The following is a 27,263-nucleotide window of genomic DNA, read 5'->3' as shown; positions in this document are numbered from 1 at the left end:
CCGGTGCCGGTTCCGAGCGCCCTCCCCGCTCCCGGTGCCGCCGCTGCTCCGCTCCCGGTGCCCGTGATCCGGTGCTCGGTCCCCGGTCCCGGTTCCCAGAGCCCCATCCCCGGTCCTGGGCCCGCGCTCCAGGTCCCGCCGTTGTCGCCGGTGCCGGTGCCGGTGCCCGCCGGCCGGAGCGCCGTGCCCCACAGCCGGGGCCGGTGCCCGTTATCCGGTCCCGGTGCCGCTCCCCAGGCCCCGGTGCCGCCGCCGGTGCCGGTCCCCGGTGCCGCTCTGACATCAGCACCGGGCGGGCGGGGCGGGGGCGGCCCCGACCGGGGAAGAAAAGCGGATCCCGGTGCCGATCCCGGTTCCCGGTACCCGCTGCCCCAGCGGCCGGGGGGGCTCGGCCACCACCGGGGCTCTCGGGGACCCGCGGCCGCCGCGGCCGCCATGGACCGAACCGGGCACTGAGCTCCCCCCGCCCGGTACCGGGACCCTCCCCGCGGCCGCCGGGGCGGCACCGGCGGGGCGGGCGCTCGCAGCATCCGGCGGGATTTCGGGGAGCAGCGCCCGGGAAACGGCCGGGACGCACCGGGAGCGCCGGGAGCGCCGCCCCCCGGGCAGAGCTGCCCCCGCCCCGCCGCGCCCCGTCCCCGGAGCCGAGCCGAGCCCCGGGGCCGCCTCGTCCTTTGTGTGCGCCGGGGCACCGGGCAACCGCCGGGAGCACCGGGAGCCGAGGCCGGGCGGTGATAGCGGGGAGCGGGAGCGGCCCCGGGGCCCGGGGAGCCCCCGGCGGCCCCATGAAGGAGCCCGACGCCATCAAACTCTTCGTGGGGCAGATCCCGCGGCACCTGGAGGAGAAGGACCTGAAACCGATTTTTGAGCAGTTCGGGAAAATCTACGAGCTCACCGTCATCAAGGACAAGTACACCGGGATGCACAAAGGTACCGGAACCGGGAACCGGGAACCGGGAACGGGGAAAGGGAACGGGAACGGCCCCGGGCAGCGGGAACGGGGCAGGGGCAGCGGGCACGGCCCCCGGGCAGCGCGGATGGGTGCGGGGCACGGGCACGGCGGTGTGGGGGCAGCCCCGGGACCTGGCCCCGGTACCAGGGAACAGCCCCGGACCCCCGGGATCGGCCCCAGTACCGAGAACAGCCCCAGATACCGGGATTGGCCCCGGGTTGTGGCCCCGGTAACGGGAGCGGCCCCCAGTACCGGGAATGGCCTCGGCCCCGGGTTGTGGCCCCGGTAACGGGAGCGGCCCCCAGTACCGGGAATGGCCTCGGGATGTGGCTCCCAGTACCAGGAACAGCTCCCAGCACCGAGAGTAGCCCCAGGACACGGCCCCCGGTAGGGAGAACAGCCCCCGGTACCGGGAATAGCTCCCAGGATGGGAAACAGCCCCGGGATTCAGCCCCGGTACCGGGAACGGCCCCAGACACCGGATCAGCCCCGGGATGTGGCCCTGGATACTGGATCAGCCCCGGGATGCGGCCCCCGGTGCCAGGAATAACCCTGGGATTTGGCCTCTGGTACCACAAACAGCTCCTGGTACCAGGAACAGCCTCAGGATATGGCTCCCGGTACCGGGAACAGCTACCAGCACCGGGTACGGCCCTGGGTACGGCCCCCAGCACCGGGAGCAGCCCCCAGTACCGGGAGCAGCCCCGTGCCACGGCCTCCAGCACCAGGAACAGCTCCCGGTACCGAGAACAGCTCCCAGCACCGGGAAAGGCCCCGTGACACAGCCCCCGGTACCGGAACAGCCCGGGATGGGCTCCCCGGGATTGGGAACCGTTTCCCCGGTACCGGGAGCGGCCTCCAACACCGGGAACAGCCCCACAGACAGCCCCAGGTACAGCCGAGGGCCCCGGTACCGGGAACAGCTCCCGGGTAACCGCAACAGCCCCGGCGTTGGGAACCACTCCACATCCAACCTCTGGTACCGGGTAAAGCCCCACAAACAGTACCGGGTACAACCGAGGGCACCGGAACAGCCTTGGGTACAACCGAAGGCCTTGAGCAACACCCACAGCTCAACCTACAGCCGCAGGCCCTGGGTACAGCCCTGGGCACTGGGAACAGCCCCGGAATAGGCCCCGGTACCGGGAACAGCCCCGGCTACAGCCGAGGGCACCGGGAGCAGCCCCGGGTACAGCCCTGGGTACAGCCGAGGGCACCGGGAGCAGCCCCGGGTACAGCCCTGGGTACAGCCCTGGGCACCGGGAACAGCCCCGGAACAGGCCCGGTACCGGGAACAGCCGCAGCCCCCCAGCCCAGCCTGGGCACCCCCTGTTGGGGTGTTGTACCCCGGGTGTTGGGGGTGGGGGCGGCTGTGGAGTTGTGTCAGGCGGGTTTGGGGTGTCGGTGTCGGGTGTGGGGCCTTGTACCGGGGTGCTGTGTCCGGCTGTTGTGGGCTTGGGTGGGTGTGGGGTGTTGTTGTTGGATGGTGTTCTCAGGGTTGTTGGGGTGTTTTTGGGGTGTTGCAAGGGGCGTTGTTGGGTGTTTTTAAATGCATTGTTGGGGTGTCGTTGAGGTGTTTTTTGAGTGTTGTTGGGGTGTTTTTGGGGTGTTTTTGGTGTGCATTTTTATGCATTGTTGGGGTGTTTTTTGGGTGTTGTTGTGGTGGTTTTAATGCATTGCTGGGGTGTTGTTGGGGTGGTTTTTTGGTGGTTTTTTTGGTGTTGTTGAGGTGTTGTCTCAGGCTGTTGTGCCCAGCAGCTGCTGGGTGTTTTTTGGGGGTGCCAGGCGGGTGTTGGGTGTCACGTGGGTGCCCCTGCAGGTGACACCCAGCCCTGTGTGTGGGTGTCCGGCTGTTGTTTCGGCTGTTGTTTTGGCTGTTGTCTCGGGTGCTGTTTTGGGGTGTTGTTTTAGGGTGTCACGCAGTCCCCCCGCGGGTCCCTGTGAGGGTGACACCGGCTCCGGGTGTCCCTGGGGTGTCCGGCTGTTGTTCAGGGGTGTTGTGTCTGTCGTTGGGTGTCACGTGGTCACCCCACGTGTCCCTGGGGGTGACACCGGCTCTGGGGGGTCCCTGGGGTGTCACAGCCGGGGGTGTCACAGGCGGGGGTGTCACAGCCGGGGGTGTCACAGCCGGGGTGTCACAGTGACAGGGCAGGGACCCCAACCCCCGACCCTGTCCCCAACACCCGGGGGGTCCTGAGCCCCCCCAAACCCCCAGCACCCGCTGGGCACCGGAATTTGGGGGTCTCGAGGGGTCTGGGAATTTTGGGGGCTCTGGGAGTTTTGGGGGGGATTTGGGGTCTCTGGGTCCATTTGGGGTCTCTGGGGGGATTTTGGGGTCTCTGGGGGGATTTGGGGTCTCTGGGTCCATTTGGGGTCTCTGGGGGGATTTGGGGTCTCTGGGGGATTTGGGGTCTCTGGGGGGATTTCGGGTCTCTGGGGGGATTTGGGGTCTCTGGGGGGATTTGGGGTCTGTGGGGGGATTTTGGGTCTCTGGGGGGATTTTGGGGGTCTCTGGGTCCATTTGGGGTCTCTGGGGGATTTTGGGGTCTCTGGGGGGATTTTGGGGTCTCTGGGTCCATTTGGGTCTCTGGGTCCATTTGGGGTCTCTGGGGGATTTTGGGGTCTCTGGGTCCATTTGGGGTCTCTGGGTGTTTGGGGGGGCTCCGGTTACTTTTGGGGCGCTCTGCCCACTCCAGACCCTCTGTGTCACCTCGGGCTGGGGGTCAGGACACCTCGGGGTCCCCCGTGCCCCCCCACGCCCCCCGACCCCATTTTTGGCTCCCCCCTCCCCCCAGGATGCGCCTTCCTGACCTACTGCGCCCCGCGAGTCGGCCCTGAAGGCCCAGAGCGCCCTGCACGAGCAGAAAACGCTCCCGGGGGTGAGTGGGGGGCGCGGGGACCCCCCCGGGGCACCCCCGGACCCCCCCTGTGAGCCCCCGACCCGTGACACCCCAAAATCACCCGTGTAACCCAAAAATCACCCTGAAATCCCCCAAAAATCACCCTGAACTCCCCAAATCATCCTGAAACTCCCAAAAATCGTCCTGAACCCCCAAATTGCCCTTAAATCACCCCAAAATCATCCTGAACCCCCAAATCATCCTGAACCTCCAAAAATCACCCTGAAACACCCAAAATAACCCCGAACCCCCAAAAAACACTCTGAAACCCCCCAAAATCACCTTTAAGTCCCCCTAAATCATCCTGAAACCCCCCAAATCATCCTGAACTCTCAAAAAATCCACCCGAATCCCCAAAAAACATTCTGAACCCCCCCAAATCACTTTTAAGTCCCCCAAAAATCACCCAGAACCCCCCCAAAATCACCCCTACCCCTCCCCCTCCCCCCTTTCAGCACCACCGCGGGCCCCACTGAGGGGGGGATTTTTGGGGGGGGGCTGGGGGCGCCCCCGAACATCTGTGGGGTGTTTAATTAGCGCCGCTAATGAGGGCCCGGTGCTAATGAAGCGCTGCCAGGCGGGCACGGGCACAACAAAGCCCGGGATTGGGGGGGGGTCCGGGTGCCCCCCACCCCCGATTCATTTTTGGGGGGGGGGTCCCACCTCCCTTTCCCTGCCCCCAGCCGGGTTTGGGGGGTGTTGAGGGTTCCCGGGGAGGGTTTGGGGGTCCCTGAAGGGGGTGAGGAGCGGGGGAGGGGCAGGGGGGGGTCCCCGGGGTGGGGAGGGGGCTCTGCCCCCCCCCGGGCTCCGCGCGTGTCCCGCCGGGCCCGGGGGGGATTTGGCTTGGCCGGGATAATCCCGGGATTTGGGGCCGCAGATCCGGGCGGGATTGGCGGGGGGGGGATGGGTGAGGTTTGGGGGGGTGGGGGGGGGGGGATTAGGGGCGGCCCCCGCTCCCCCCAAGCGCCCCCCCGCGCCTCGCGGGGAATTTGGGGAGGGGGCGGCGCCGCCCTCAGCCCCCCCCGAGCCCCCGAGGGGGTCCGGCGCGGTTTTTGGGGGGGCTGGGGTCTCACTCCGCCCCCCCTTTGTGTCCCCCCCCCCCGGCCGGGGCTGATCCAGCTCGGGGGGGGATTAGGGGGGATTAACGCCCCCCCGCCCCCACCCGGGGGGGCATTTCCAGCGCCATCTGGGCCGGGGGGGCTCAGGGAGGGGGGGGGGGCACCTTCGCTTCGGCGGCGAAAGGAGCGGGCCGGGGTCAGCCGGGGATGCCCCTCCCCCCCCGCGCCCCCCTCCCCAATTCCCCAAATCCCCCCGGGCCACGCGGCCCCTCCCCCACACCGGGGATGGGGGGGGGGCGCAGGGGGGAGGGGCGGGGTCAGGCCGGGCCTGGGGGGTCCCCCCTCCCCAAATCCCCGTCCCTGCCCCTCCCCCCCCCCCCGCCCCTCCCCAAATCCCCGTCCCTGCCCCTCCCCCCCCCGCCCCTCCCCATCCCCGTCATTGTTTATCGCGAGCGCTGATGACGTCAGCGGCGTTGCCAGGCAACCGCGATGGGTAAATTGGGGATGAGTGGGCGGTTGCCATGGAGCGCAGCCGGCCGTTGCCATGGCAACCGCGCATCTGCGCCCTCCCCCTCCCCTCCCCCCCCCCCGCCCCGTTCCCCGGGGGGTTCCGGGGTTTTGGGGGGGGAGGGGGGGCGGGGGCGGGTCCGTCCCCCCCCAATTAGCGCGGGGGGGGAGGGGCGCTCATTAACGCGGCCCCCCGGGCCCCCCCTCCCCCCCCCCCCCCCGGGCCGTTGCCGGGTAACGGGATGCGGGCCCGGAGTTGCCATGGAGACCGCAGCATCTTTGGGGGGCGGGGTGGTGGGGCTGGGACCCTCGGAGGGGTGGGGGAGGGTCCGGGGGGGTCCCGGGGGGGTCTCGGGGGGTCTCCGGGGGGGTCTCGGGGGGGTCTCCGGGGGTCTCAGTGTCCCCAACCCCCCCCCGTAGTCCCCCCCCAGATGAACCGGCCCATCCAGGTGAAGCCGGCGGACAGTGAGAGCCGAGGAGGTACCGCCCCCAAAAAACCCCAAAATCGCCCCAAAATCACCCCCAAACCTCCCAAAACCCCCAAAATCACCCGTAGTCCTCCAAAAATTACCCAAAAAACCTCCAAAATCACCCCAAAATCACCCCCAAATCCTCCCAAAATCGCCCCAAAATCACCCTAAAACCACCCAAAACCTCCAAAAACCCAAAAATCGCCCCAAAATCACCCCCAATCAAAAAACCCTAAAATCACCCAAAAATATCACCCCCAGTCCTCCAAAAATCACCCAAAACCCCCCAAAATCACCCCCAATCCCCCCCAAAAAACCCAGACCACTCCAAAACCTCCAAAATCACCCCCCAAAAACCCAAAACCACCCCAAAATCCCCAAATCACCCCCAATCCTCCTAAAAATCCTAAATCATCCCAAAACCTCCCACATCACGTCAAAGTCCCCCAAATTCCCCCAAATCCCCCCCAGGGCCCCCCAACACCTCCTCCCCTCCCCCAAACTCACCCCACTCCCCCTGTCCCCAAAGCCCGGTGTCCCCAAATTGCCCCAAGGCCACCCCCAGTGTGAGACCCCCCCAGGGCCACCCCGCTCCTGTCCCCATGCCCAGGGTGGGCTGTTCCTCCATGTCCCCAAGAGTTGTCACCCTGTCCCCATTCCCGGGGTTCCCAGCCCACCCCAGTGTCCCCATCCATGTCCCCATCCCAGTGTCCCATCCCCCCATCCTGGGCCACCCCATCCTTCCTGGAGTGTCACATCCCTCTGCATGGTGCTGTCCCCATCCCGGTGTCCTGGTGCCACCTGAAGTGTCCTGCTGCTGGTGGCAGTGTCCCCATGCTGATGTCCCAGTGCCACCCACGGTGTCCCCGTGCCAGTGTCCCAGTCCCAGTGGCAGTGTCCTATGCTGGTGTCCCAGTGTCCTGTTGTCACCCATGGTGTCCCAGTGCCGCTGTCCCTGTCCCAGCAGTGGTGTCCCTGGTGCCAGCAGCGGTGTCCCTGTACCGGTGTCCCTGTCCTGGTATCCTGGTGCCAGTGGCAGTGTCCCCATGCTGGTGTCCCCATGCCGGTGTCCCAGTGCCAGCGGCGGTGTCCCTATCCTGGTGTCCCTGTCCCGGTGTCCTGTTGTCACTCGCGGTGTCCCGGTGTCCCTGTCCAGTGTCCTGGTGCCAGTGTCCTGGTGCCACCTGTGGTGTCCCCGTGCCAGTGTCCCTATCCCAGTGTCCCATTGTCACCCACGGTGTCCCGGTGCCACTCATGGTGTCCCTGTCCCGGTGTCCCCATGCCGGTGTCCCGGTGCCAGTGGCAGTGTCCCTGTCCTGTTGTCACCCATGGTGTCCCATTGTCACGGTGGTGTCCCTGTCCCGTTGTCACGGCGGTGTCCCATTGTGACCGCGGTGTCCCGTTGTGACCGCGGTGTCCCGTTGTCACTGCGATGTCCCGTTGTCATGACAGTGTCCCGTTGTCCCTGTCCCGTTGTCATGGTGATGTCCCGTTGTCACGGCAGTGTCCCGTTGTCCCTGTCCCGTTGTCACGGCGGTGTCCCCATGCTGCTGTCCCTGTCCCGGTGTCCCATTGTCACAGCGGTGTCACGTTGTCACGGCGGTGTCCCTGTCCCGTTGTCACGGCGGTGGGTGTGCCTGTCCCCATTGTGACCGTGGTGTCCCATTGTCACCCGTGGTGTCCCGTTGTGACCGCGGGTGTCCCATTGTCATGGCGGTGTCCCTGTCCCGTTGTCACCTCGGTGTCCCGTTGTCACCGCGGTGTCCCGCTGTCACGGCGGTGTGTCCCGTTATAACCACGGTGTCCCGGTGCCATCTGCGGTGTCCCATTGTGACCGCGGTGTCCCATTGTCACCCATGGTGTCCCTGTCCCGGTGTCACCGTGGGTGTCCCCATGCTGCTGTCCCTGTCCCGGTGTCCCATTGTCACCCGTGGTGTCCCGGTGTCACCGCGGTGTCCCGTTGTCACGGCGGGTGTCCCTGTCCCGTTGTGGACTGCGGTGTCCCATTGTCACCGGTGGTGTCCCTGTCCCGTTATCACTGCGGTGTCCCGGTGCCACCTGCGGTGTCCCAGTGTCATGGCGGTGTCCCAGTGCCAGTGTCCCTGTCCCGCTGTCACCGCGGTGTCCCATTGTCACCCGTGGTGTCCCGGTGTCACCGCGCTGTCACCGCGGTGTCCCCGCAGAGGACCGGAAGCTCTTTGTGGGGATGCTCAGCAAGCAGCAGGCGGACGAGGACGTGCGCAAGATGTTCGAGCCCTTCGGCACCATCGACGAGTGCACGGTGCTGGCGCGGGGCCCCGACGGCACCAGCAAAGGTGGGGGCGCCCGGGGGGGCTCTGAGGGGGGTTTGGGGGGCTCTGAGGGGGGTTTGGGGGGCGGCGTGGGACCCCCCAGAGCCCCCGGAGGTGACACGGGGCCGATGTCCCCCAGGCTGCGCCTTCGTCAAGTTCCAGAGCCACGCGGAGGCCCAGGCCGCCATCGCCGCCCTGCACGGGAGCCGCACGCTGCCGGTGAGGGGCCGGCCCCGGCCCGCGGTGTCACCTTCATCATCATCCTCATCCTCATCAGTATCCCATCATTGTGCCCTTCATCACTGTCCTCATCATCATCCCATCACTGTCACCTTCATCATCCCATCATCATCCCCTCCATCATCCCATCACTGTGCCCATCATCCTCCTCATCAGCATCCCATCATCCTCGTCCTCCTCATCATCCCATCACTGTGCCCTTCATCATCATCCTCATCATCATCCCATCACCATCCCCTTCGTCATCCCGTCACCTCCTCATCATCCCCTCACCATCCTCATCATCATCCCATCACTGTCCCCCTCCTCCTCATCCCATCACTGTCACCTTCATCACCCCATCATCAGTCCTCACCACTGTCCCCCCCCATCATCGTCCCCATCCTCATCCTCTTCATCACCTCCCTTGTCCCCCTCCTCATCCTCACCCCACCTCACCCCAACCATGGCCCCCGTCACCGATCCCACCATGCCCCCACTCAGTGACCGTGAGTGACCCTGAGTGACCGCGAGTGACCCTGAGTGACCCTGACCCGAGGACCGTGAGTGCCCCTGAGTGACCCTGAGTGACCCTGAGTGACCCTGAGGGACCGAGTTGAGTGCCCCCTGAGTGACCCTGAGTGACCCTGAGTGACCTTGAGGGACCCTGAGTGACCCTGAGTGACCCTGAGTGACCCTGAGGGACCGTGAGTGACCATGAGTGACCCTGAGTGACCCTGAGTGACCCTGAGGGACCGGTGAGTGCCCCCTGAGTGACCACGAGAGACCCTGAGTGACTGTGAGTGACTGTGAGTGCCTCTCTGAGTGACCCTGAGTGACCCACGAGTGACCCTGAGTGACCCTGAGTGACCTCGAGTGACCCCGAGTGACCCTGAGTGACCCTGAGTGACCCCGAGTGACCCTGAGTGACCCTGAGTGACCCTGAGTGACCCCTGAGTGACCCTGAGGGACCGTGAGTGACCCTGAGTGACCATGAGTGACCCTGAGTGACCCTGAGTGACCCTGAATGAATGACCATGAATGACCATGAGTGTCCTGAGTGACTGCGAGTGACCCCAAATGACCTCGAGTGACCGCAAGTGACCCCGAGTGACCGTGAGTGTCCCTCACGGGCACTCAAATGACCTTGAGTGCCCCTGAGTGCCCCTGAGTGACTGCCAATGACCCTGAGTGACCCTGAATGATCCTGAGGGACCGTGAGTGACCCCGAGTGACCCCAAGTGACCCTGAGTGACCCTGAGTGACCACAAGTGACCCCAAATGACCGCGAGTGACCGCGAGTGACCGCGAGTGACCGCAAGTGACCCCGAGTGACTGCGAGTGCCTCTGAGTGCCCCTGAGTGACTGCCAATGACCCCGAGTGACCCTGAATGATCCCAAATGACCCCGAGTGACCCCGAGTGACCCCAGTGGCCGCTGTGCCGCGCAGGGCGCCTCGTCCAGCCTGGTGGTGAAGTTTGCGGACACGGAGAAGGAGCGGGGGCTGCGGCGGATGCAGCAGGTGGCGACACAGCTGGGCATGTTCAGCCCCATCGCGCTCCAGTTCGGAGCCTACAGCGCCTACACGCAGGCGGTACGGGATACTGGGGACACTGGGGACACTGGGGACACTGAGGGGACACGGGGACACTGGGGACACTGGGGACACCGGGGGCACTGGGGACACTGGGGACACTGGGGACACTGGGGACACTGGGGACACCGGGGTCACTGGGGACACTGGGGACACTGGGGACACTGGGGTCAGCAGCCAGCTGGGAATGTTCAGCCCCATCGCGCTCCAGTTCGGAGCCTACAGCGCCTACACGCAGGCGGTACGGGATACTGGGGACACTGGGGGACACTGGGGACACTGGGGACATGGGGGATACTGGGGACATGGGGGATACTGGGGACACTGGGGACACTGGGGACACTGGGGACACTGGGGGACACCGGGGGACACTGAGGACACTGGGGATACTGGGGACACTGGGGATACTGGGGACACCGGGGACACCGGGGGCACCGGGGGCACTGGGGACTCTGGGGACACTGGGGACACCGGGGGACACCCGGGGACACCGGGGGACACGGGGGGACACTGGGGACACTCTGGGGACACCCGGGGACACGGAGGACACTGGGGGCACTGGGGACACTGGGGACACCGGGGACACCAGGGACACCGGGGACACCGGGGTCACTGGGGACACTGGGGACACTGGGGGACACTGGGGACACTGGGGTCACTGGGGACATGGGGGGATACTGGGGACACTGGGGACACTGGGGAGTCAGCAGCCAGCTGGGAATGTTCAGCCCCATCGCGCTCCAGTTCGGAAACCTACAGCGCCTACACGCAGGCGGTACGGGATACTGGGGACACTGGGGACACTGGAGACACCGGGGACACTGGGGACACTGGGGTGGGTTCCCTGGGGCAGTGGTGGCACTGGGCATTGCCCCCTCGGGCGGGTGGTGGCCGTGGTGGTCCTGCAGTTGCCGTGGTGGCCCTGCAGTGGCTGTGGTGGCCCCTTGGTGGCAGTTGTGTCCCCACAGCTGATGCAGCAGCAGGCGGCCCTGGTGGCACTGGGTGGGTTCCGTGGGGCGGTGGTGGCTGTGGTGGCCAGTGGTGGGCCCTGTGGTGGCCGTGGTGGCCCCACAGTGGCCGTGGTGGCCCCGTGGTGTCCCCACAGTGACAGTTGTGTCCCCGCAGCTGATGCAGCAGCAGGCGGCCCTGGTGGCACTGGGGGTGGGTTTCCTGGGGCGGTGGTGGCCGTGGTGGCACTGCAATGGCCATGGTGGGCCCTGGTGTCCCCTCGGTGTCCCCTCAGGTGTCCCCTCGGTGTCCCCTCGGTGACAGTCGTGTCCCCGCAGCTGATGCAGCAGCAGGTGGCCCTGGTGGCACTGGGGTGGGTTCCCTGGGGGCGGTGGGTGGCTGTGGTGGCCCCGTGGTGGCCGTGGTGGCCCCGTGGTGGCCCTGGTGTCCCCTCGGTGTCCCCGTCGGTGACAGGCGTGTCCCCACAGCTGATGCAGCAGCAGGCGGCCCTGGTGGCACTGGGGTGGGTTCCGTGGGATGTTGGTGGCAGTACGGAGGGGCTCTCTGGGGTGGTGGCCCCGTGGTGGCCCCGGTGTCCCTCGGTGACAGTCGTGTCCCCGCAGCTGATGCAGCAGCAGGCGGCCCTGGTGGCACTGGGCTGGGTTCCCTGGGGCGGGGTGGTGTCCCCGCGGTGTCCCCTCGGTGTCCCCGTGGTGACAGGCGTGTCCCCGCAGCTGATGCAGCAGCAGGCGGCCCTGGTGACACTGGGGTGGGTTCCCTGGGGCAGTGGTGGCCGTGGTGTCCCCCGGCGGTGTCCCCTCGGTGTCCCCTCGGTGACAGGCGTGTCCCCGCAGCTGATGCAGCAGCAGGCGGCCCTGGTGACACTGGGGTGGGTTCCCTGGGGCGGTGGTGGCCGTGGTGGCCCCGTGGTGGCCGTGGTGTCCCCTCGGTGACAGGCGTGTCCCCGCAGCTGATGCAGCAGCAGGCGGCCCTGGTGGCCGCGCACTCGGCCCTACCTCAGCCCCATGGCCACCATGGCCGTGCAGATGCAGCACATGGGCACCGTCAACCCCAACGGGATCATCGCCACCCCCCCTGCCACCGTCCTCAGGTAACGCGGGGGGACACAGGGACAGGGGGGACAGGGGGGGACAAGGGGACAGGGGGGGACACAGGGGGACACGGGGGGACACGGGGGGACAGGGGGGACAGGGGGGGGACAGGGGGGACAGGGGGGACACAGGGACACGGGGGGGACAGGGGGGGGGACACAGGGATACAGGGACACAGGGGGGACAGGGGGATGGGGGGGACAGGGACGGGGGGGACACGGGGGGGACAGGGGGGACAGGGGGACAGGGGGACAGGGGGCACAGGGGGCACAGGGACGGGGGCATGGGGAGAGGGTGACATGGGGACAGGGGGGACACAGGGGGACGGGGGGGACACGGGGACACAATGGGGACACAGCGGGGACACGGGGACACAATGGGGACACAGGGGGGACACGGGGACAGGGGGACACAGGGATAGGGGGACACAGGGACACGGGGGACAGGGGAAACAGGGGGGAGAGAGGGGACAGAGGGGGGACATGTGGACATGGGGGACATGGGGACGTGGGGACGTGGGGGAGAGAGGAGACGGGGACAGGGGTACAGACGGGACATGGGGGAGAGAGGGGACAGAGGGAGGAGAGGGGACATGGGGGACAGAGGGACAGAGCGGGGAGAGAGGGGACAGAGGTGACAGGGGGACAGCAGCGACAAAGGGACAGAGGGGACAGAGGGAGGAGAGGGGACAGGGGGACTGCGGACAGTGGGACAGAGGGGGAGCGGGTGGGGATGTGGGGATGGGGTCAACAGGGGATGGGGACACTGGGAATGAGGACACTGGAGAGGGGACAATGGGGGACACCAGGAGTTGGGGCTGGTAGGGAAGGACACCAGGGATGGGGACACTGGGGAGGGGACACGGGAGGGGTGGCAGTGGGGATGGGACACAGGAATGGGGGACACTGGGGAGGGACACCTGGGCCAGGGAACAGGGGGGTTGGGGACATCGGGAAGGGGACATGGGACATGGGGACACCTGGAATGGGTGACACTGGGGATGGGGACATGGGACACTGGGACACTGGGAACGGGGATATGGGAGAGGTGGGGGTGTGGTGGCACCTGGGAACTGGGGCACCTGGGAGGGGGACATGGGGACACCAGGGGTGGGACAGGGACACCTGGGATGGGACATGGGGTACAGGAATGGGATGGGGACACCAGGAATGGGACACAGGGTATGGGGGGACACCATGGGTGGGGACAGCAGGGATGGAATGGGGACACCGGGGATGTGACACAGGATATGGGAGGACACCAGGGGTGGGACACCGTGGGTGGGACATGGGGACACCGCAGATGGGGACAGGGACATTCCATCACCCCACCATCGGCCACCATCGGGACCCCCGGGGTCACAGTCTCAGCGGTGACCCGGGGGTGACCCGAGGGTGTCCTGGTGGTGACCTGAGGGTGACCCTGCGGTTGTCCAGGGTTTGTCCCCACCGTGTCACGGGTTCATCCCCGTGGTGACCCGGGTTTGTCCCGGGATGTCCCGGGGGTGATCCAGGGTGACCCGGGGATGACCCAGGGTTGTCCCCGGGGTGTCCTGGGTTTGTCCCCTCGGTGGCCCAAGGGTGACCCGGGGGGTGACCTGGGGGTGTCCCGGGTTTGTCCCAGGTCTGTCCCCCACCGTGTCACGGGTTCATCCCCATGGTGACCCGGGGTTGTCCCCAGTGGTGTCCCGGGTTTGTCCCCTCGGTGGCCTGACGGTGGCCCAGGGGTGACTCGGTGGTGTCCCGTGTTTGTCCCGGGTCAAGTCCCGGGTCTGTCCCTCCGTGGCCCGAGGGTGACCCAGGGGTTGTCCTGGGTTTGTCCCCGCGGTGGCCCGAGGGTGACCCGGGGGTGACCTGGGGGTGTCCCGGGTTTGTCCCAGTGGTGTCCCAGGTTTGTCCCGGGTCAGTCCCGGGTCTGTCCCTCCATGACCCCGCGGTGACCCCGCGGTGTCCCCGCTGTGTCCCCAGGAACCAGCACCCCCCCGGCCATGGCGGCCACTCCCCGTCCCGGCCATCGCGGCCCCGCTGAGCGTCAACGGCTACAGCCCGGTGCCCGCGCAGCCCGCGGGACCCCCGGGCCCCGACGCCGTCTACGCCGGGGGCGTCCCCCCCTTCCCAGGTGCCCCCCGACCCCTCCCCCGGCCCCCCGAGCCCCCCCGGGCCCCCCCTAACCCCCCCTGTGCCCCCAGCCCAGAGCCCCGCGGCCCCCGGGGACCCCCTGCAGCAGGCGTACGCGGGCATGCAGCACTACACCGGTGGGTACGGGCCGGGGGCTGGGGGCACTGGGAGGGACTGGGAGGGACTGGGAGGGACTGGGGGGCACTGGGAGGGACTGGGAGGGACTGGGAGGGACTGGGGGGGCACTGGGAGGGACTGGGAGGGACTGGGAGGGTGCTGCGAGGGGGTTGTGAGGTACTGGGGGGCACTGGGAGGGACTGGGAGGGTGCTGGGAGGGGCTGGGGGGCACTGGGAGGGACTGGGAGGGTGCTGGGAGGGACTGGGAGGGTGCTGGGGGGCACTGGGAGGGACTGGGAGGCCATGGGGAGTGACTGGGCAGCACTGAGGGCATGCTGGGGGGCACTGGGAGGGATTGGGAGGGTGCTGGGAGGGACTGGGGGAGCACTGGGATGGGCTGGGAGGCACCGGGAGGGGGTTGTGAGGTACTGGGGGCGCTGGGAGGGGGTTGTGGGGCACCAGGGGCGGGTTATGGGGCACTGGGGGGGCACTGGGAGGGATTGAGGGGGGCTGGGGGGGCTGAGAGAGGGTTTGGGGACACTGGGAGGGCACTGGGGGGGCACTGGGAGGGGATTGTGTGGTACTGGGGGGCGCTGGGGGGCACTGGGAGGGGCTGGGAGGGGGTTGTGGGGCACTGGGGGGGCACTGGGAGGGGATTGTGTGGTACTGGGAGGGGCTGGGGGGCACTGAGGGGTCTCTGGGGAGGGCTGGGGGGGCACTGGGGTGGCCCTGGTGTTGCTGGTGGCTTTGGGAGGGCATTGAACCACACTGGGGGGGGCACTGGGGGGGCACTGGGTGGGCACTGGGGGGCACTGGGGGGCACTGGGGGGGCACTGGGTGGGCACTGGGGTGGCATTGGGGGGCACTGGGAGGGTGTTGGGTGGCACTGGTGGCACTGGGGGGGCACTGGGAGGGAGTTGCACAGCACTGGGGGGCACTGGGAGGGTGTTTGGTGGCACTGGGAGGGTGTTTGGTGGCACTGGAGTGGCACTGGGGTGGCACTGGGGGGCACTGGGGTGGCACTGGGGTGGCACTGGGGGAAACAGGGGTGGCACTGAGGGGCACTGGGGGGGCACTGGTGGCACTGGGGGGCACTGGGAGGGTGTTGGGTGGCACTGGGGTGGCACTGGGGGAAACAGGGGTGGCACTGAGGGGCACTGGGGGGGCACTGGTGGCACTGGGGGGCACTGGGAGGGTGTTGGGTGGCACTGGGGTGGCACTGGGGGAAACAGGGGTGGCACTGAGGGGCACTGGGGGGGCACTGGGAGGGCATTGCACAGCACTGGGTGGCACTGGTGGCACTGGGGGGCACTGAGTGGCACTGGGAGGGTCTTGGGTGGTGCTGGTGGCACTGGGGTGACACTGGTGGCACTGGGGTGGCACTGGGATGGCACTGGGGTGGCACTGGGGTGGCACTGGTGGGCACTGGTGGCACTGGGTGTCCCCGGTGACCCCGTGCCCCCCGTGCCCCCGCCCCAGCCGCGTACCCGGCCGCCTACGGGCTGGTGAGCCCGGCCTTCGCCCCCCCGGGACCCCTGCTCGCCCCCCCGCCCCCCCCGCAGCAGCAGCAGCGCGAAGGTGAGACCCCCCCGGGACCCCCAAAACCGCCCCGGGACCCCCAAAACCACCCAGGGACCCCCAAAAAACCTCCCCAAAAACCCCCGGGACCCCCAAAACCACCCAGGGACGCCCAAAAACCCCCGGGACCCCCCCAAAAACCCCCCGGGACCCCCCAAAAACCTCCCCAAAAATCCCCGGGACCCCCCCAAAACCACCCAGAACCTCCCCCAAAACCACCCGGGACCCTCGAGACACCCCTGGGACCCCCCAAAACCCCCCGGGACCCCCCGGGACCCCCCCAAAACTGCCCGGGACCCCCCCAAAACCGCCCAGAACCTCCCAAAAAACCTCCAGGACCCCCCCCCAAAACCCCCGGGACCCTCGAGACACTCCTGGGACCCCCCCCTAAACCCTCTGGGACCCCTGAAATTCCCCTGGGACCCCCCCCAAAACACCCCGGGACTCTTGACATCCCCCCAGGACTCCCCCCAAAACCCTCTGGGACCCCTGGGACCCTCCCAACCCTCCCCAGGACCCCCAGAACATCCCAGGACCCCCGAGACCCCTCCGAACCCCTGAGACCCCCCCAAGACCTCCCTTCCCAACCCTCTGGGACCCCCGAGAGCTCCCCAGAACCCCCCAAAACTCCCCAGGACCCCCAAACCCCCCTGGGACCCCTGAAATGGCCCCAGGACCCTCTTGGGACCACCCCCCCAACACCCCGGGGCCCCCCCGGACCCTCCCATGGGACCCCCCAGGAGGAGCTTTGGGGTGTCCCAGGGAGTTGGGGGTGCTAGAGGGGCCCTGGGGGTTTTTGGGGTGACCCCCTGGAATTTGGGGTGTTGGGGGGGGCGGGTCAGGCATCCCATGGGTGCAGGGACTGGTTTGGGGTGCAGGGACAGGTTTGGGGTCCCAGGGCTGGCTTTGGGGCTATGGGGCCAGTTCGGTGTCTCAGGGCTGGTTCCTGGGGCTGGTTTTGGGGTCTCAGGGACACTTTGGGATCCTGAATCCAGTTTTGGGGTCCAGTGTCCAGTTTGAGGTCCTGGGGCCAGCTTGGGGTTCACAAGTCCAGTTTTGGGGTCCCGGGGATGGTGTCCCAGGGCCAGTTTTGGGTTGACAGGTCTGGTTTTGAGGTCCCAGGGCCAGTTTTGGGGTCCCGAGTCTTGTTTTGGGTTCACAGCTCCACTTTTAGGGTCTTGGGTTCAGTTTTGTGTTCATAGCTCTGGTTTTGAGGTCCTGGGTCCTGTTTTGGGTTCCGTTTTAGGGTTTTGGGTTTGGGCTTAGGGCTCTGGGTCAGGGTTTGGGGTCCTGGGTCAGGGTTTGGGGTCACAGGTCCAGCTTTAGGACTCTGGGTCAGGTTTTGGGTCCTGTCAGGTTTTGGGGTCCCAGCCCAGGTTTCGGGGTTCAGGTTTTGGGGTGCAGGTTGAAAGTCCCGGGTCACATTTCGGGGTGCAGGTTGGGGGTCCTGTCAGGTTCAGGGTCCTGTCAGGTTTCGGGGTGCAGGGTCCTGTCAGGTTTCGGGGTGCAGTTTCGGGGTGCAGGGTCCTGTCAGGTTTCAGGGTGCAGGGTCCTGTCAGGTTTCGGGGTGCAGTTTCGGGATGCAGGGTCCTGTCAGGTTTCAGGGTGCAGGGTCCTGTCAGGTTCGGGGTCCCAGGCCAGGTTTCGGGGTGCAGGGTCCTATCAGGTTTTGGGGTTCAGGGTCCTGTCAGGTTTCGGGGTGCAGGTTGGGGTCCCAGCCCAGGTTTCGGGGTTCAGGTTTCAGGGTTCAGTTTTGGGGTTCAGGGTCCTGTCAGGTTTCAGGGTCCTGTCAGGTTCGGGGTCCCGGGTCACATTTCGGGGTGCAGGTTCAGGGTCCTGTCGGTTTTGGGTCCTGTCAGGTTCAGGGTCCTGTCAGGTTCAGGGTCCTGTCAGGTTTCGGGGTGCAGGTTCCGGGTCCTGTCAGGTTTCGGGGTGCAGGTCCTGTCAGGTTTTGGGGTTCAGGGTCCTGTCAGGTTTCGGGGTGCAGGTCCTGTCAGGTTTCAGGGTGCAGGTTCCGGGTCCTGTCAGGTTTCGGGGTGCAGGTTCAGGGTCCTGTCGGTTTTGGGTCCTGTCAGGTTTTGGGGTGCAGGTTCCGGGTCCTGTCAGGTTTGGGGTCCCAGGCCAGGTTCAGGGCTCTGGGTTGGGTTTGAGGTCCTGTCAGGTTTTGGGGTCCAGGTTCAGGGTCCTGTCAGGTTTCGGGGTGCAGGTTCCGGGTCTTGTGAGGTTTCGGGGTGCAGGGTCCTGTCAGGTTTCGGGGTTCAGTTTCGGGGTGCAGGGTCCTGTCAGGTTTCAGGGTGCAGGTTCCGGGTCCTGTCAGGTTTCGGGGTGCAGGTCCTGTCAGGTTCAGGGTCCTGTCAGGTTTCGGGGTGCAGGGTCCTGTCAGGTTTCGGGGTGCAGGGTCCTGTCAGGTTTTGGGGTTCAGGGTCCTGTCAGGTTTCGGGGTTCAGGGTCCTGTCAGGTTTCGGGGTGCAGGTTCCGGGTCCTGTCAGGTTTCGGGGTGCAGGTCCTGTCAGGTTCCGGGTCCTGTCAGGTTTCGGGGTGCAGGTCGGGGTCCTGTCAGGTTTCGGGGTGCAGGTCCTGTCAGGTTTCGGGGTGCAGGTCCTGTCAGGTTTCGGGGTGCAGGTCCTGTCAGGTTTCGGGGTGCAGGTCGGGGTCCCCCGGCCCCGTGTGACCCCGCTCCCTCCGCAGGCCCCGAGGGCTGTAACATCTTCATCTACCACCTGCCCCAGGAGTTCGCCGACACCGAGATCCTGCAGATGTTCCTGCCCTTCGGCAACGTCATCTCCGCCAAGGTCTTCGTGGACAGGGCCACCAACCAGAGCAAGTGCTTCGGTGGGGACACTGGGGACACTGGGGACAGGGGGGGACACTGGGGACAATGGGGACACTGGGGACATTGGGGACACTGGGGACATTGGGGACAATGGGGACACGGGGACAATGGGGACAATGGGGACATTGGGGACAATGGGGACAATGGGGACAATGGGGACAATGGGGACAGTGGGGACAATGGGGACAATGGGGACAATGGGGACAGTGGGGACAATGGGGACAGTGGGGACACTGGGGACAGTGGGGACAATGGGGACAATGGGGACAATGGGGACATTGGGGACAATGGGGACTCTGGGGACACTGGGGACATTGGGGACAATGGGGACAATGGGGACATTGGGGACAATGGGGACATTGGGGACATGGGGACACGGGGACAATGGGGACACGGGGGGACAATGGGGACATTGGGGACGTTGGAGACATTGGGGACAATGGGGACATTGGGGACAATGGGAACAGTGGGGACATGGGGACAGGGCCAACAACCAGAGCAAGTGCTTCGGTGGGGACACAGGGACAGGGGGACACTGGGGACACTGGGGACACTGGGACACTGGGGACACTGGGGACACTGGGGACACGGGGGGACAATGGGGACACTGGGGACACTGGGGACACGGGGGGACAATGGGGACACTGGGGACATTGGAGACATTGGGGACAATGGGGACAATGGGGACAGGGCCACCAACCAGAGCAAGTGCTTCGGTGGGGACACTGGGGACACGGGGGGACACAGGGACAATGGGGACAATGGGGACAATGGGGACAATGGGGACAGGGCCATCAACCAGAGCAAGTTCTTTGGTGGGGACATTGGGGACACTGGGACATTGGGGACACTGGGGACACTGGGGACAATGGGGACAGCAAGGACAGGGGTGGGAGCGCTGTGAGCAGCACTTGGGGACATCACGGCCAGGGACGCCATTACCTGATGGCCCTGCTGTCCCCAATGTCCCCCTACCCCGATGTCCCCACTGTCCTCCGTGTCCCCTTGCTCCCGTGTCCCCATTTCCCCATGATGTCCCCCATGGCCTCCATGTCCCCAATGTCCCCATGGTCCTGTATCCCCCTGGCCCCATGACGTCCCCATGATGTCCCCCCTGTCCCCCCCATCCCCTCTGTCCCCCTGTCCCCTCTGTCCCCCTGTCCCCTCCTGTCTCTGCTGTTCTCATGTCCCCTCTGTCCTCTCTGTCCTCCACTGTCCCCCTTTGTCCCCCTGACCCCATGATGTCCCTGTCCTCTCTGTCCCCTCCCGTCCCCCTGTCCCCCCTGTCCCCTGTCCCCTGCTGTCCCCTTTGTCCCCTGTCCCCTGTCCCTCTGTCCCCCTGTCCCCCTGTCCCCTCATCCCCTCTGTCCCCCTGTCCCCATGATGTCCCCTCTGTCCCCCCCGGCCCCTCTGTCCCCCCTGTCCCTTGTGTCCCCATGATGTCCCCCCTGTCGCCCCCGTCCCCTGTCCCCCTGTCCTCCTGTCCCCTGTCCCCTGTCCCTCTGTCCCCCCTGTCCCCCCCGTCCCCTGTCCCCCTGTCCTCCTGTCCCCTGTCCCCTGTCCCTCTGTCCCCCCTGTCCCCTCCTGTCTCCTGTCCCCTGTCCCCCTCTGTCCCTCTGTCCCCCCTGTCCTCTCTGTCTCTCCTGTCCCCCCCATCCCTCCTGTCCCCGCTGTCCCCCCTGTCCCCATGATGTCCCTCCCGTCCCTCTGTCCCCTGTCCCCGCTGTCCCCCCTGTCCCCATGATGTCCCTCCCGTCCCTCTGTCCCCTGTCCCCGCTGTCCCCTCTGTCCCCTCCTGTCCCCTGTCCCCGCAGGCTTCGTGAGCTTTGACAACCCCGCCAGCGCCCAGGCCGCCATCCAGGCCATGAACGGTTTCCAGATCGGGATGAAGCGGCTCAAGGTGCAGCTCAAGAGGCCCAAGGACGCCAACCGGCCCTACTGAGCCCGGTGAGACCCCCGGGACCCCCGGGACAGCCTGGGACAGCCTGGGACACCCCTGGGACATCCCCTGGGACCCCCGGGACAGCCCTGGGACTTCCTGGGACCCCCTGGAACAGTCTGGAACACCCTGGGACATTCCCTGGGACACCCCCAGGACAGCCCGGGACACCCTGGGACACCCCAGGACATCTCCTGGGACACCCCTGGGACAGCCCAGGACACCCTGAGACCTCTGGGACACTCTGGGACAACCCCTGGGACCCCCTGGGAAATCCCTGGGACAGCCTGGGACCCTCTGGGACCCCCTGGGACCACCTGGGGCCCCCTGGGGCATCCCTTGGGATCTCTCTGGGAGCCCCCTGGGACCTTCCAGCCGCTCCCCCCTGCCCCAGGACCCCCAGAAATCCCCCCAGGACCTGGGAGCCACCTTGGGATCCCCCAGAACCCCTGAGACCCTCCTGAACCCCCCAGGAACTCCCCAGGCTGGGAACCCCCCTGGAGCCCCCCAGGTTGGGATGTCCCCACTGGAATTTGGGGTGTCCCAGGGTTTGGGGGGGCTGGAAGTGCCCCCCCACCCTCTTTAACCCCTCCCATCCCCAAACTTTCCCTCTGCAGGTCCGGAGGCTCCGGAGCAGCACCTTTGGGTGCCCCCCACCCATTGCAGAGCAGCCCCCGCCCCCAGCCCCAGCGGTGCCCGGGGGGGGGGCTCGGTCCTGCTGGGGGGGGCCCAGACCCCCCCACGCTCAGGAAGGATGGACCCCCCCTCCAGGCCCCATCCGACCCCCCAGTCCCGCCCAGTCCAGCCCAGTTCAGGGTGCCAGCGCCCCCCACCCCAGCAGCCCAGTCCAGTCCATTTTTGGGGGGATCGTGCCCACCCTGGGGGGGCTCCCAAAAGGACCCCCCCCCCCCTCATTCCCCCCCCCCCGGGGACCCTTCTTGGGGCTTTTCTCACCCAACAGGACCAAAAGCAGCTCCAAACTCGGGGGGGGGGCTCTGGGGGGTCCCGGGGGGTCCTGGGGGCCTTTGGGGGGTCCCTGGGTGTCCCAAATGGGGGGGCACAGCCCCCCCAAATCCTCCCGGGGGCGCAGCGGGATCCCAACACTGCCACTGCCACCCGCTCCGCCCCCAGCCTGCCTCAGTTTCCCCTCGGGATGGGCCGGCACTGGGCTGGGACTGGGATGGGCTGGGACTGGGATAGACTGGGACTGGGATAGACTGGGACTGGGATAGACTGGGACTGGGATAAACTGGGACTGGGATAGACTGAGACTGGAATAAACTAGAACTGGGATAGACGGGGACTGGGATAGACTGGGACTGGGATGGACCAGTACTGGAATGCTCCATTACTGGGATGGATCAGTAGTGGGATGCTCCGGCACTGGGATGGACTGGTGCTGGGATGGACTGGCACCAGAACACTCGACACTGGGGTGCTCCAGTACTGGGGTGCTCCAGCACTGGGGTGTTTGGACACCGGAATGCTCCAACACTGGGATGCTACGGCTCTGGATGTTCCGGCACTGGGATGATCTGGCACCGGGACGGACTGGCACTGGGATGGACTGGCACCAGAACACTCCAACACTGGGAAGCTCAGACACTGGGATGTTCCAGCACTGAGATGTTTGGACAGTGGGATGTTCCGGCACTGGGATGTTCCGGCACTTGGACGTTCCGGCACTGGGATGTTTGGACACTGGGATACTCCAGCACTGGGATGTTTGGACACTGGGATGTTCCGGCACTGGGACGCTCTGGGACCGGGATGCTCGGACACCAGGAAGCTCCGATACCGGAATGTTCCACCGTGGGGATGCTCTGCCCTGCCCCACAGCGGGACAGCCCCACAGGAGGATGGGTGATCCCACAGCAGGATTGATCCCACAGCAGGATTGATCCCACAGCAGGATGGGGGATCCCACAGCAGGATGGGCGATCCACAGGAGGATGGGGGATCCCACAGCAGGATGGGCGATCCACAGGAGGATGGGGGATCCCACAGCAGGATGGGCGATCCACAGGAGGATGGGGGATCCCACAGCAGGATGGGCGATCCCACAGGAGGATTGATCCCACAGCAGGGGGATCCCGCAGGCTGCTCCAGCACTGGGATGGTCCCACATGAGGATGCTTGGATCCAGGAATGCTCCAGCACCGGGATCCCCAGCACCGGGATTCCTGGGATTCCAGGGATCCCCAGGATTCCCCAGCACCGGGATTCCCCAGCACCGGGGATCCCCCAGCAACCGGGATTCCTGGGATTCCCGGGATCCCCAGGATTCCCCAGCACCGGGATCCCCCAGCACCGGGATTCCTGGGATTCCCGGGATTCCCGGGGTTCCCCAGCACCGGGACTCTCCCACCCCAGAATGTCCCACCCCGGGGACTCTCCAAGCTCAGAGGGATCCGGAAGGTTCCGAACGTTCCTTTGGATGCTGCGACACCGGAACGATCCAGCCCGGAATGCCCGAGCGGGGACAGCGCAGCACCGGGGACAGCTCAGAACCGGGGACAGCTCAGAACCGGGGACAGCGCAGCACCGGGGACAGCTCAGAACCGGGGACAGCTCAGAACCGGGGACAGCTCAGAACCGGGGACAGCGCAGCACCGGGGACAGCGCAGAACCGGGGACAGCTCAGAACCGGGGTGTCACCTGAGCCTGGGGTCCCCTGAGCCAGGGTGTCACCTGAGCCCGGGGTGTCCCCATTCCAGAATGTCCCCATTCCAGGATGTCCCTGTTCTGGGATGTCCCCACTCTGGGGTGTCCCCATTCCGGGTGTCCCCTGAGCCCGGGGATGTCCCCACTCTGGGGTGTCCCCATTCCAGGATGTTCCCACTCTCAGATGTTCCCATTCCATGATGTCCCCATTCCGGGGTGTCCCCTGAGCCTGGGGTGTCCCCACTCTGGGATGTCCCCATTCCGGGGTGTCCCCATTCCAGATGTCCCCACTCTCAGATGTTCCCATTCCATGATGTCCCCATTCCAGGGTGTCCCCACTCCGGGATGTCCCCACCAGGAGCTGAATGAGCCGGAGTGACCAATCCTGGAATTCCTGGGAATTCCAAACCAGCCAAATCCAGGGGACACCGGGAGCAGCCGCAGCAGGGACAGGGACAGGGACACAGGGACACAGGGACAGGGACACAGGGACAGGGACACGGGACAGGGACAGGGACACAGCGACAGGGACACAGGGACACAGGGACACAGGGACAGGGACAGGGACAGGGACACAGGGACAGGGACACAGGGACAGGGACACAGGGACACAGGGACACAGGGACACAGGGACAGGGACAGGGACACAGGGACAGGGACACGGCAGCTCCGGCTCTGTCCCCAAACAATCCCAAATCCGGGGGGTGCCGGCCCCCACCAGCCAAACCGGGGCCGTGTCCAGCCCGGAGCCGCCCACGCCCCCAAACCAGTGACCCCAAACTGGGACAGTGACCCCAGACCAGTGACCCCAGACTGGGACAGTGACCCCAGACCAGTGACCCCAGCACCCCAAACTGGGACAGTGACCCCAAACCAGTGACCCCAGCACCCCAAACTGGGACAGCACCCCCCAAACTGGAACAGCAGCCCCAAACTGGGACAGTGACCCCAGACCAGTGACCCCAAAGCAGTGACCCCAGCACCCCAAACTGGGACAGTGCCCCCAAACTGGAACAGCACCCCCAAACTGGGACAGTGACCCCAAACCAGTGCCCCCAGCACCCCAAACTGGGACAGTGCCCTCCCAGCCCCCTCCCCAATGGAGTCAGTGCCACCCCAGCCCCCCAAACTGGGTCAGGGCCCCCCCAAACTGGGTCAGCGCTCCTCCAGCCCCCCCAAACTGGGATCGGTGCCCCCCAAACCCCCCCAGGTCCCCCCAGTGCCCCCAGCACCCCCAAACCAGTGCCCCCCACCTTCACCCCCGCCCCCGCTGTACAGAGGGGGGCCCCCTCCGTGCCCCCCATTTTGGGGGTCTGGGACCTGCTGGGTTGATTTGGGGGGGTGGGGGGGTTGGGGGAGGGGCGGTGAAGCCCCCCGGGCTCAAGGCTTTATTTATTTGCTATTTATTGCAGTTCCTTTCAGAATTGACTTTTGTTTCTCTCTTTTTTTTTTCTGTTTTTCTGTCGAAATAAATAAAAAAAATTAAAAAAAAAATAAAATAAAAAAACACCAACCCAACACCTTAAAAAAAAACCCCAAACCCCACAGAATTCCCCAAAATCCAGAAATTTGAAACCACCCCTGGATTCTCCCGGGTTTTGGGGAGGGAGGGGGGAAGGAGCACGGCCACGGCCCTCCGGAATTTCCTCAATAAATCAATTTATTTAAAAGAATATGTTACAATTAATTACACTAAAGGGGCTTTTCCCGAGGAATGGAACGCCGGGAGCAGCTGGAAAACGGGAGAAGGGGGGCTGGGGGGTGTTTTTATAATTTTTTTGACCAATTTTTCCCTTTTTTGGGGGTTTTTTGTCATTTTTTTGGGTAAAAAAACCCCACGGAAGATGGTTCAGCTCTTGATCCATTGGAATTTGGGGACAGCAGGAAAATTGGGATGAAAATTGAGTTTTTTCCTGGGATTTTTACCCAAACTGGGGCTGCTGAAGGGGATTTTAGGGATCCCAAAGCTCTCCCAGGTTTCCCCCTCCCATTCCCGGGTTTTCCCCGGCTCGGGGCTCCCGAGGACAACGGAAATCCAATTAATTAATTACAGGGATCCAATTAATTACAGGCATCCAATTACTGGAATTAATTCCGGCTCTCAGCTGCTCCCGAGCCGAGGATTTGGATTTTCCCACTGCCCCCATCCCGGCTCCGGGGGGAGGAGAGAAAAATCCCTGCCCAAAATGGGAATTTTTGGGGAAAAAATCCCAAAATTTGAGCGATCCGAGGTCAGGAACGAGGCCGGGAGGCTCCTGCTGGGTTTGGATCCAAATATTCCCAAATTCACCCAAATCCTGGAGGAACCGGCTCCAGGCCGGCCCAAAAATGGGGAAAAAACGGCTTTTCCTCCAAAATATGGAAAATTCCACTCAAATCCAGGGAAATTCCACTCAAATCCAAGGAAAATTCCACTCAAATCCAAGGAAAAATGGCTTTTCCACCCAAAATACGGAAAAATTCCACTCAAATCCAGGGAAAATCCCACTCAAATCCAAGGAAAAATGGCTTTTCCTCCCAAAAAATGGAAAAATTCCACTCAAATCCAGGAAAAAACGGCTTTTCCACCGAAACATGAAAAATCCCACTCAAATCCAAGGAAATCCCACTCAAATCCAAGGAAAAATGGCTTTTCCACCCAAAATACGGAAAAATTCCACTCAAATCCAGGGAACAATGGCTTTTCCAGGTGATTTTTCCTCCCAAAACACAGAAAAATCCACTCAAACCCAGGGAAAAACAGCTTTTCCTCCTGAAACATGGAAAATTCACTCAAATCCAGGGTAAAATGGTTTTTCCTCCCAAAACATGGAAAAATCCCACTCAAATCCAAGGAAAAACGATTTTTCCGGGGATTTTTCCTTCTGAAGCTGCTGAGCCTCCCGGACCGTGGATAAAACCTGCTCCAAACCAGGGAAAAAACGGATTTTCCTCATCATTTTACCTTCTGGGAATCGCTCAGCTGCCGGATCCACGGAAAATTCCCACTCAAAAGTGAGGAAAAATGGCTTTTTCCAGCATTTTTCCTCCCAAAACGTGGGAAAGACCACTCCAAATTAGGGAAAAAATTTTCCAAAAGGGTTTTTTCCCTCTGGCAGCTGCTGGTCCACCCAAGCCATGGAAAAATTCCTGCTCCAAACCAAGAAAAAACAGATTTTCCAGCTTATTTTTCCTCCTGGGATCATCCCAGCCACTGGATCCGTGGAAAAATCCCATCCAAAACCAGGAAAAATGAGTTTTTTCACCTTATTTTTCCTGCAGAACTGTGGAAAAATCTTGCTCAAAACGATGGGAAAATGGTTTTTTCCAGGTTGTTTTTCCAGCTTGGACATCCAAGCCATGGATAAAAAGTGCTCAAAAATAGGGAAAAATGGATTTTCCGGGTTTTTTCTCCTCCTGGGAGCTGCTCAACCCCTGGATCCATGGGAAAATCCACACTAGGGAAAAGCAGATTTTTCCTCCTGGAATTCCTGGAATTTCCCAGATCCCATCTGGAGGAGCCCAAATCCCTGGGAAAACCCCCCAAATTCCCCCCAAAATTGGGAATACGAATCCCTGAGCGGGATCCTTGGAATTTTTCACTCCTTTTGGATGCTTTCCCGATTTTTTTCACCCGTAGGGATTAAAAAAAATCGGATTGGGAGGAGAAAAGGGCAGGAAAATCCCTTTAAAAATCCACTGAAATCCCAATTTTGGGATTTCCAAGGAATTCTTCCCACGGATGCCCAGGCAGGAATGGAACATTCCCAGGGTTTTTTTTCCCCCCATTTTTCCATGTCTGACCCAGCAGAAACAATAAATTTTTTTATAATTCCAGTTGTAATAATAATAATAAAAAAAAAATCCCAAAATTCCCAGCCTGGAGCTGGATCCGAGTGGGAAAAAGGAGCCCCTCAGGTGGCTTTTCCCAGGTTTTTGTTGTTTTTTCCTCTGGAATTCCATAAAGATGACGGGCACGAATGGA

General features: G+C 64.4%; 1 protein-coding gene across 1 annotated transcript; it reads left to right on the top strand.

Annotated features, from left to right (window-relative positions):
• On the top strand, positions 1-21,389 carry CELF3 (CUGBP Elav-like family member 3). Its single transcript, XM_063420550.1, is given in 17 exon segments — positions 1-930; positions 3,748-3,773; positions 3,775-3,831; positions 5,849-5,897; positions 8,071-8,202; positions 8,318-8,397; positions 9,848-9,991; positions 11,910-11,951; positions 11,953-12,030; positions 12,032-12,050; positions 14,019-14,050; positions 14,052-14,169; positions 14,240-14,305; positions 15,765-15,912; positions 18,550-18,695; positions 20,511-20,643; positions 21,253-21,389. Coding segments are annotated over 16 exon segments (1,410 nt in total). The 5' UTR covers positions 1-785; the 3' UTR covers positions 20,639-20,643; positions 21,253-21,389.
• Positions 21,390-27,263: the final 5,874 nt, after the last annotated feature.

The sequence above is a fragment of the Prinia subflava genome, chromosome 31 (genome assembly GCF_021018805.1).
Source record: "Prinia subflava isolate CZ2003 ecotype Zambia chromosome 31, Cam_Psub_1.2, whole genome shotgun sequence".
NCBI classification, from domain to species: domain Eukaryota; kingdom Metazoa; phylum Chordata; class Aves; order Passeriformes; family Cisticolidae; genus Prinia; species Prinia subflava.
Note: the sequence above shows the minus strand (reverse complement) of the source record. Positions and strands in the feature narration are given on the sequence as shown.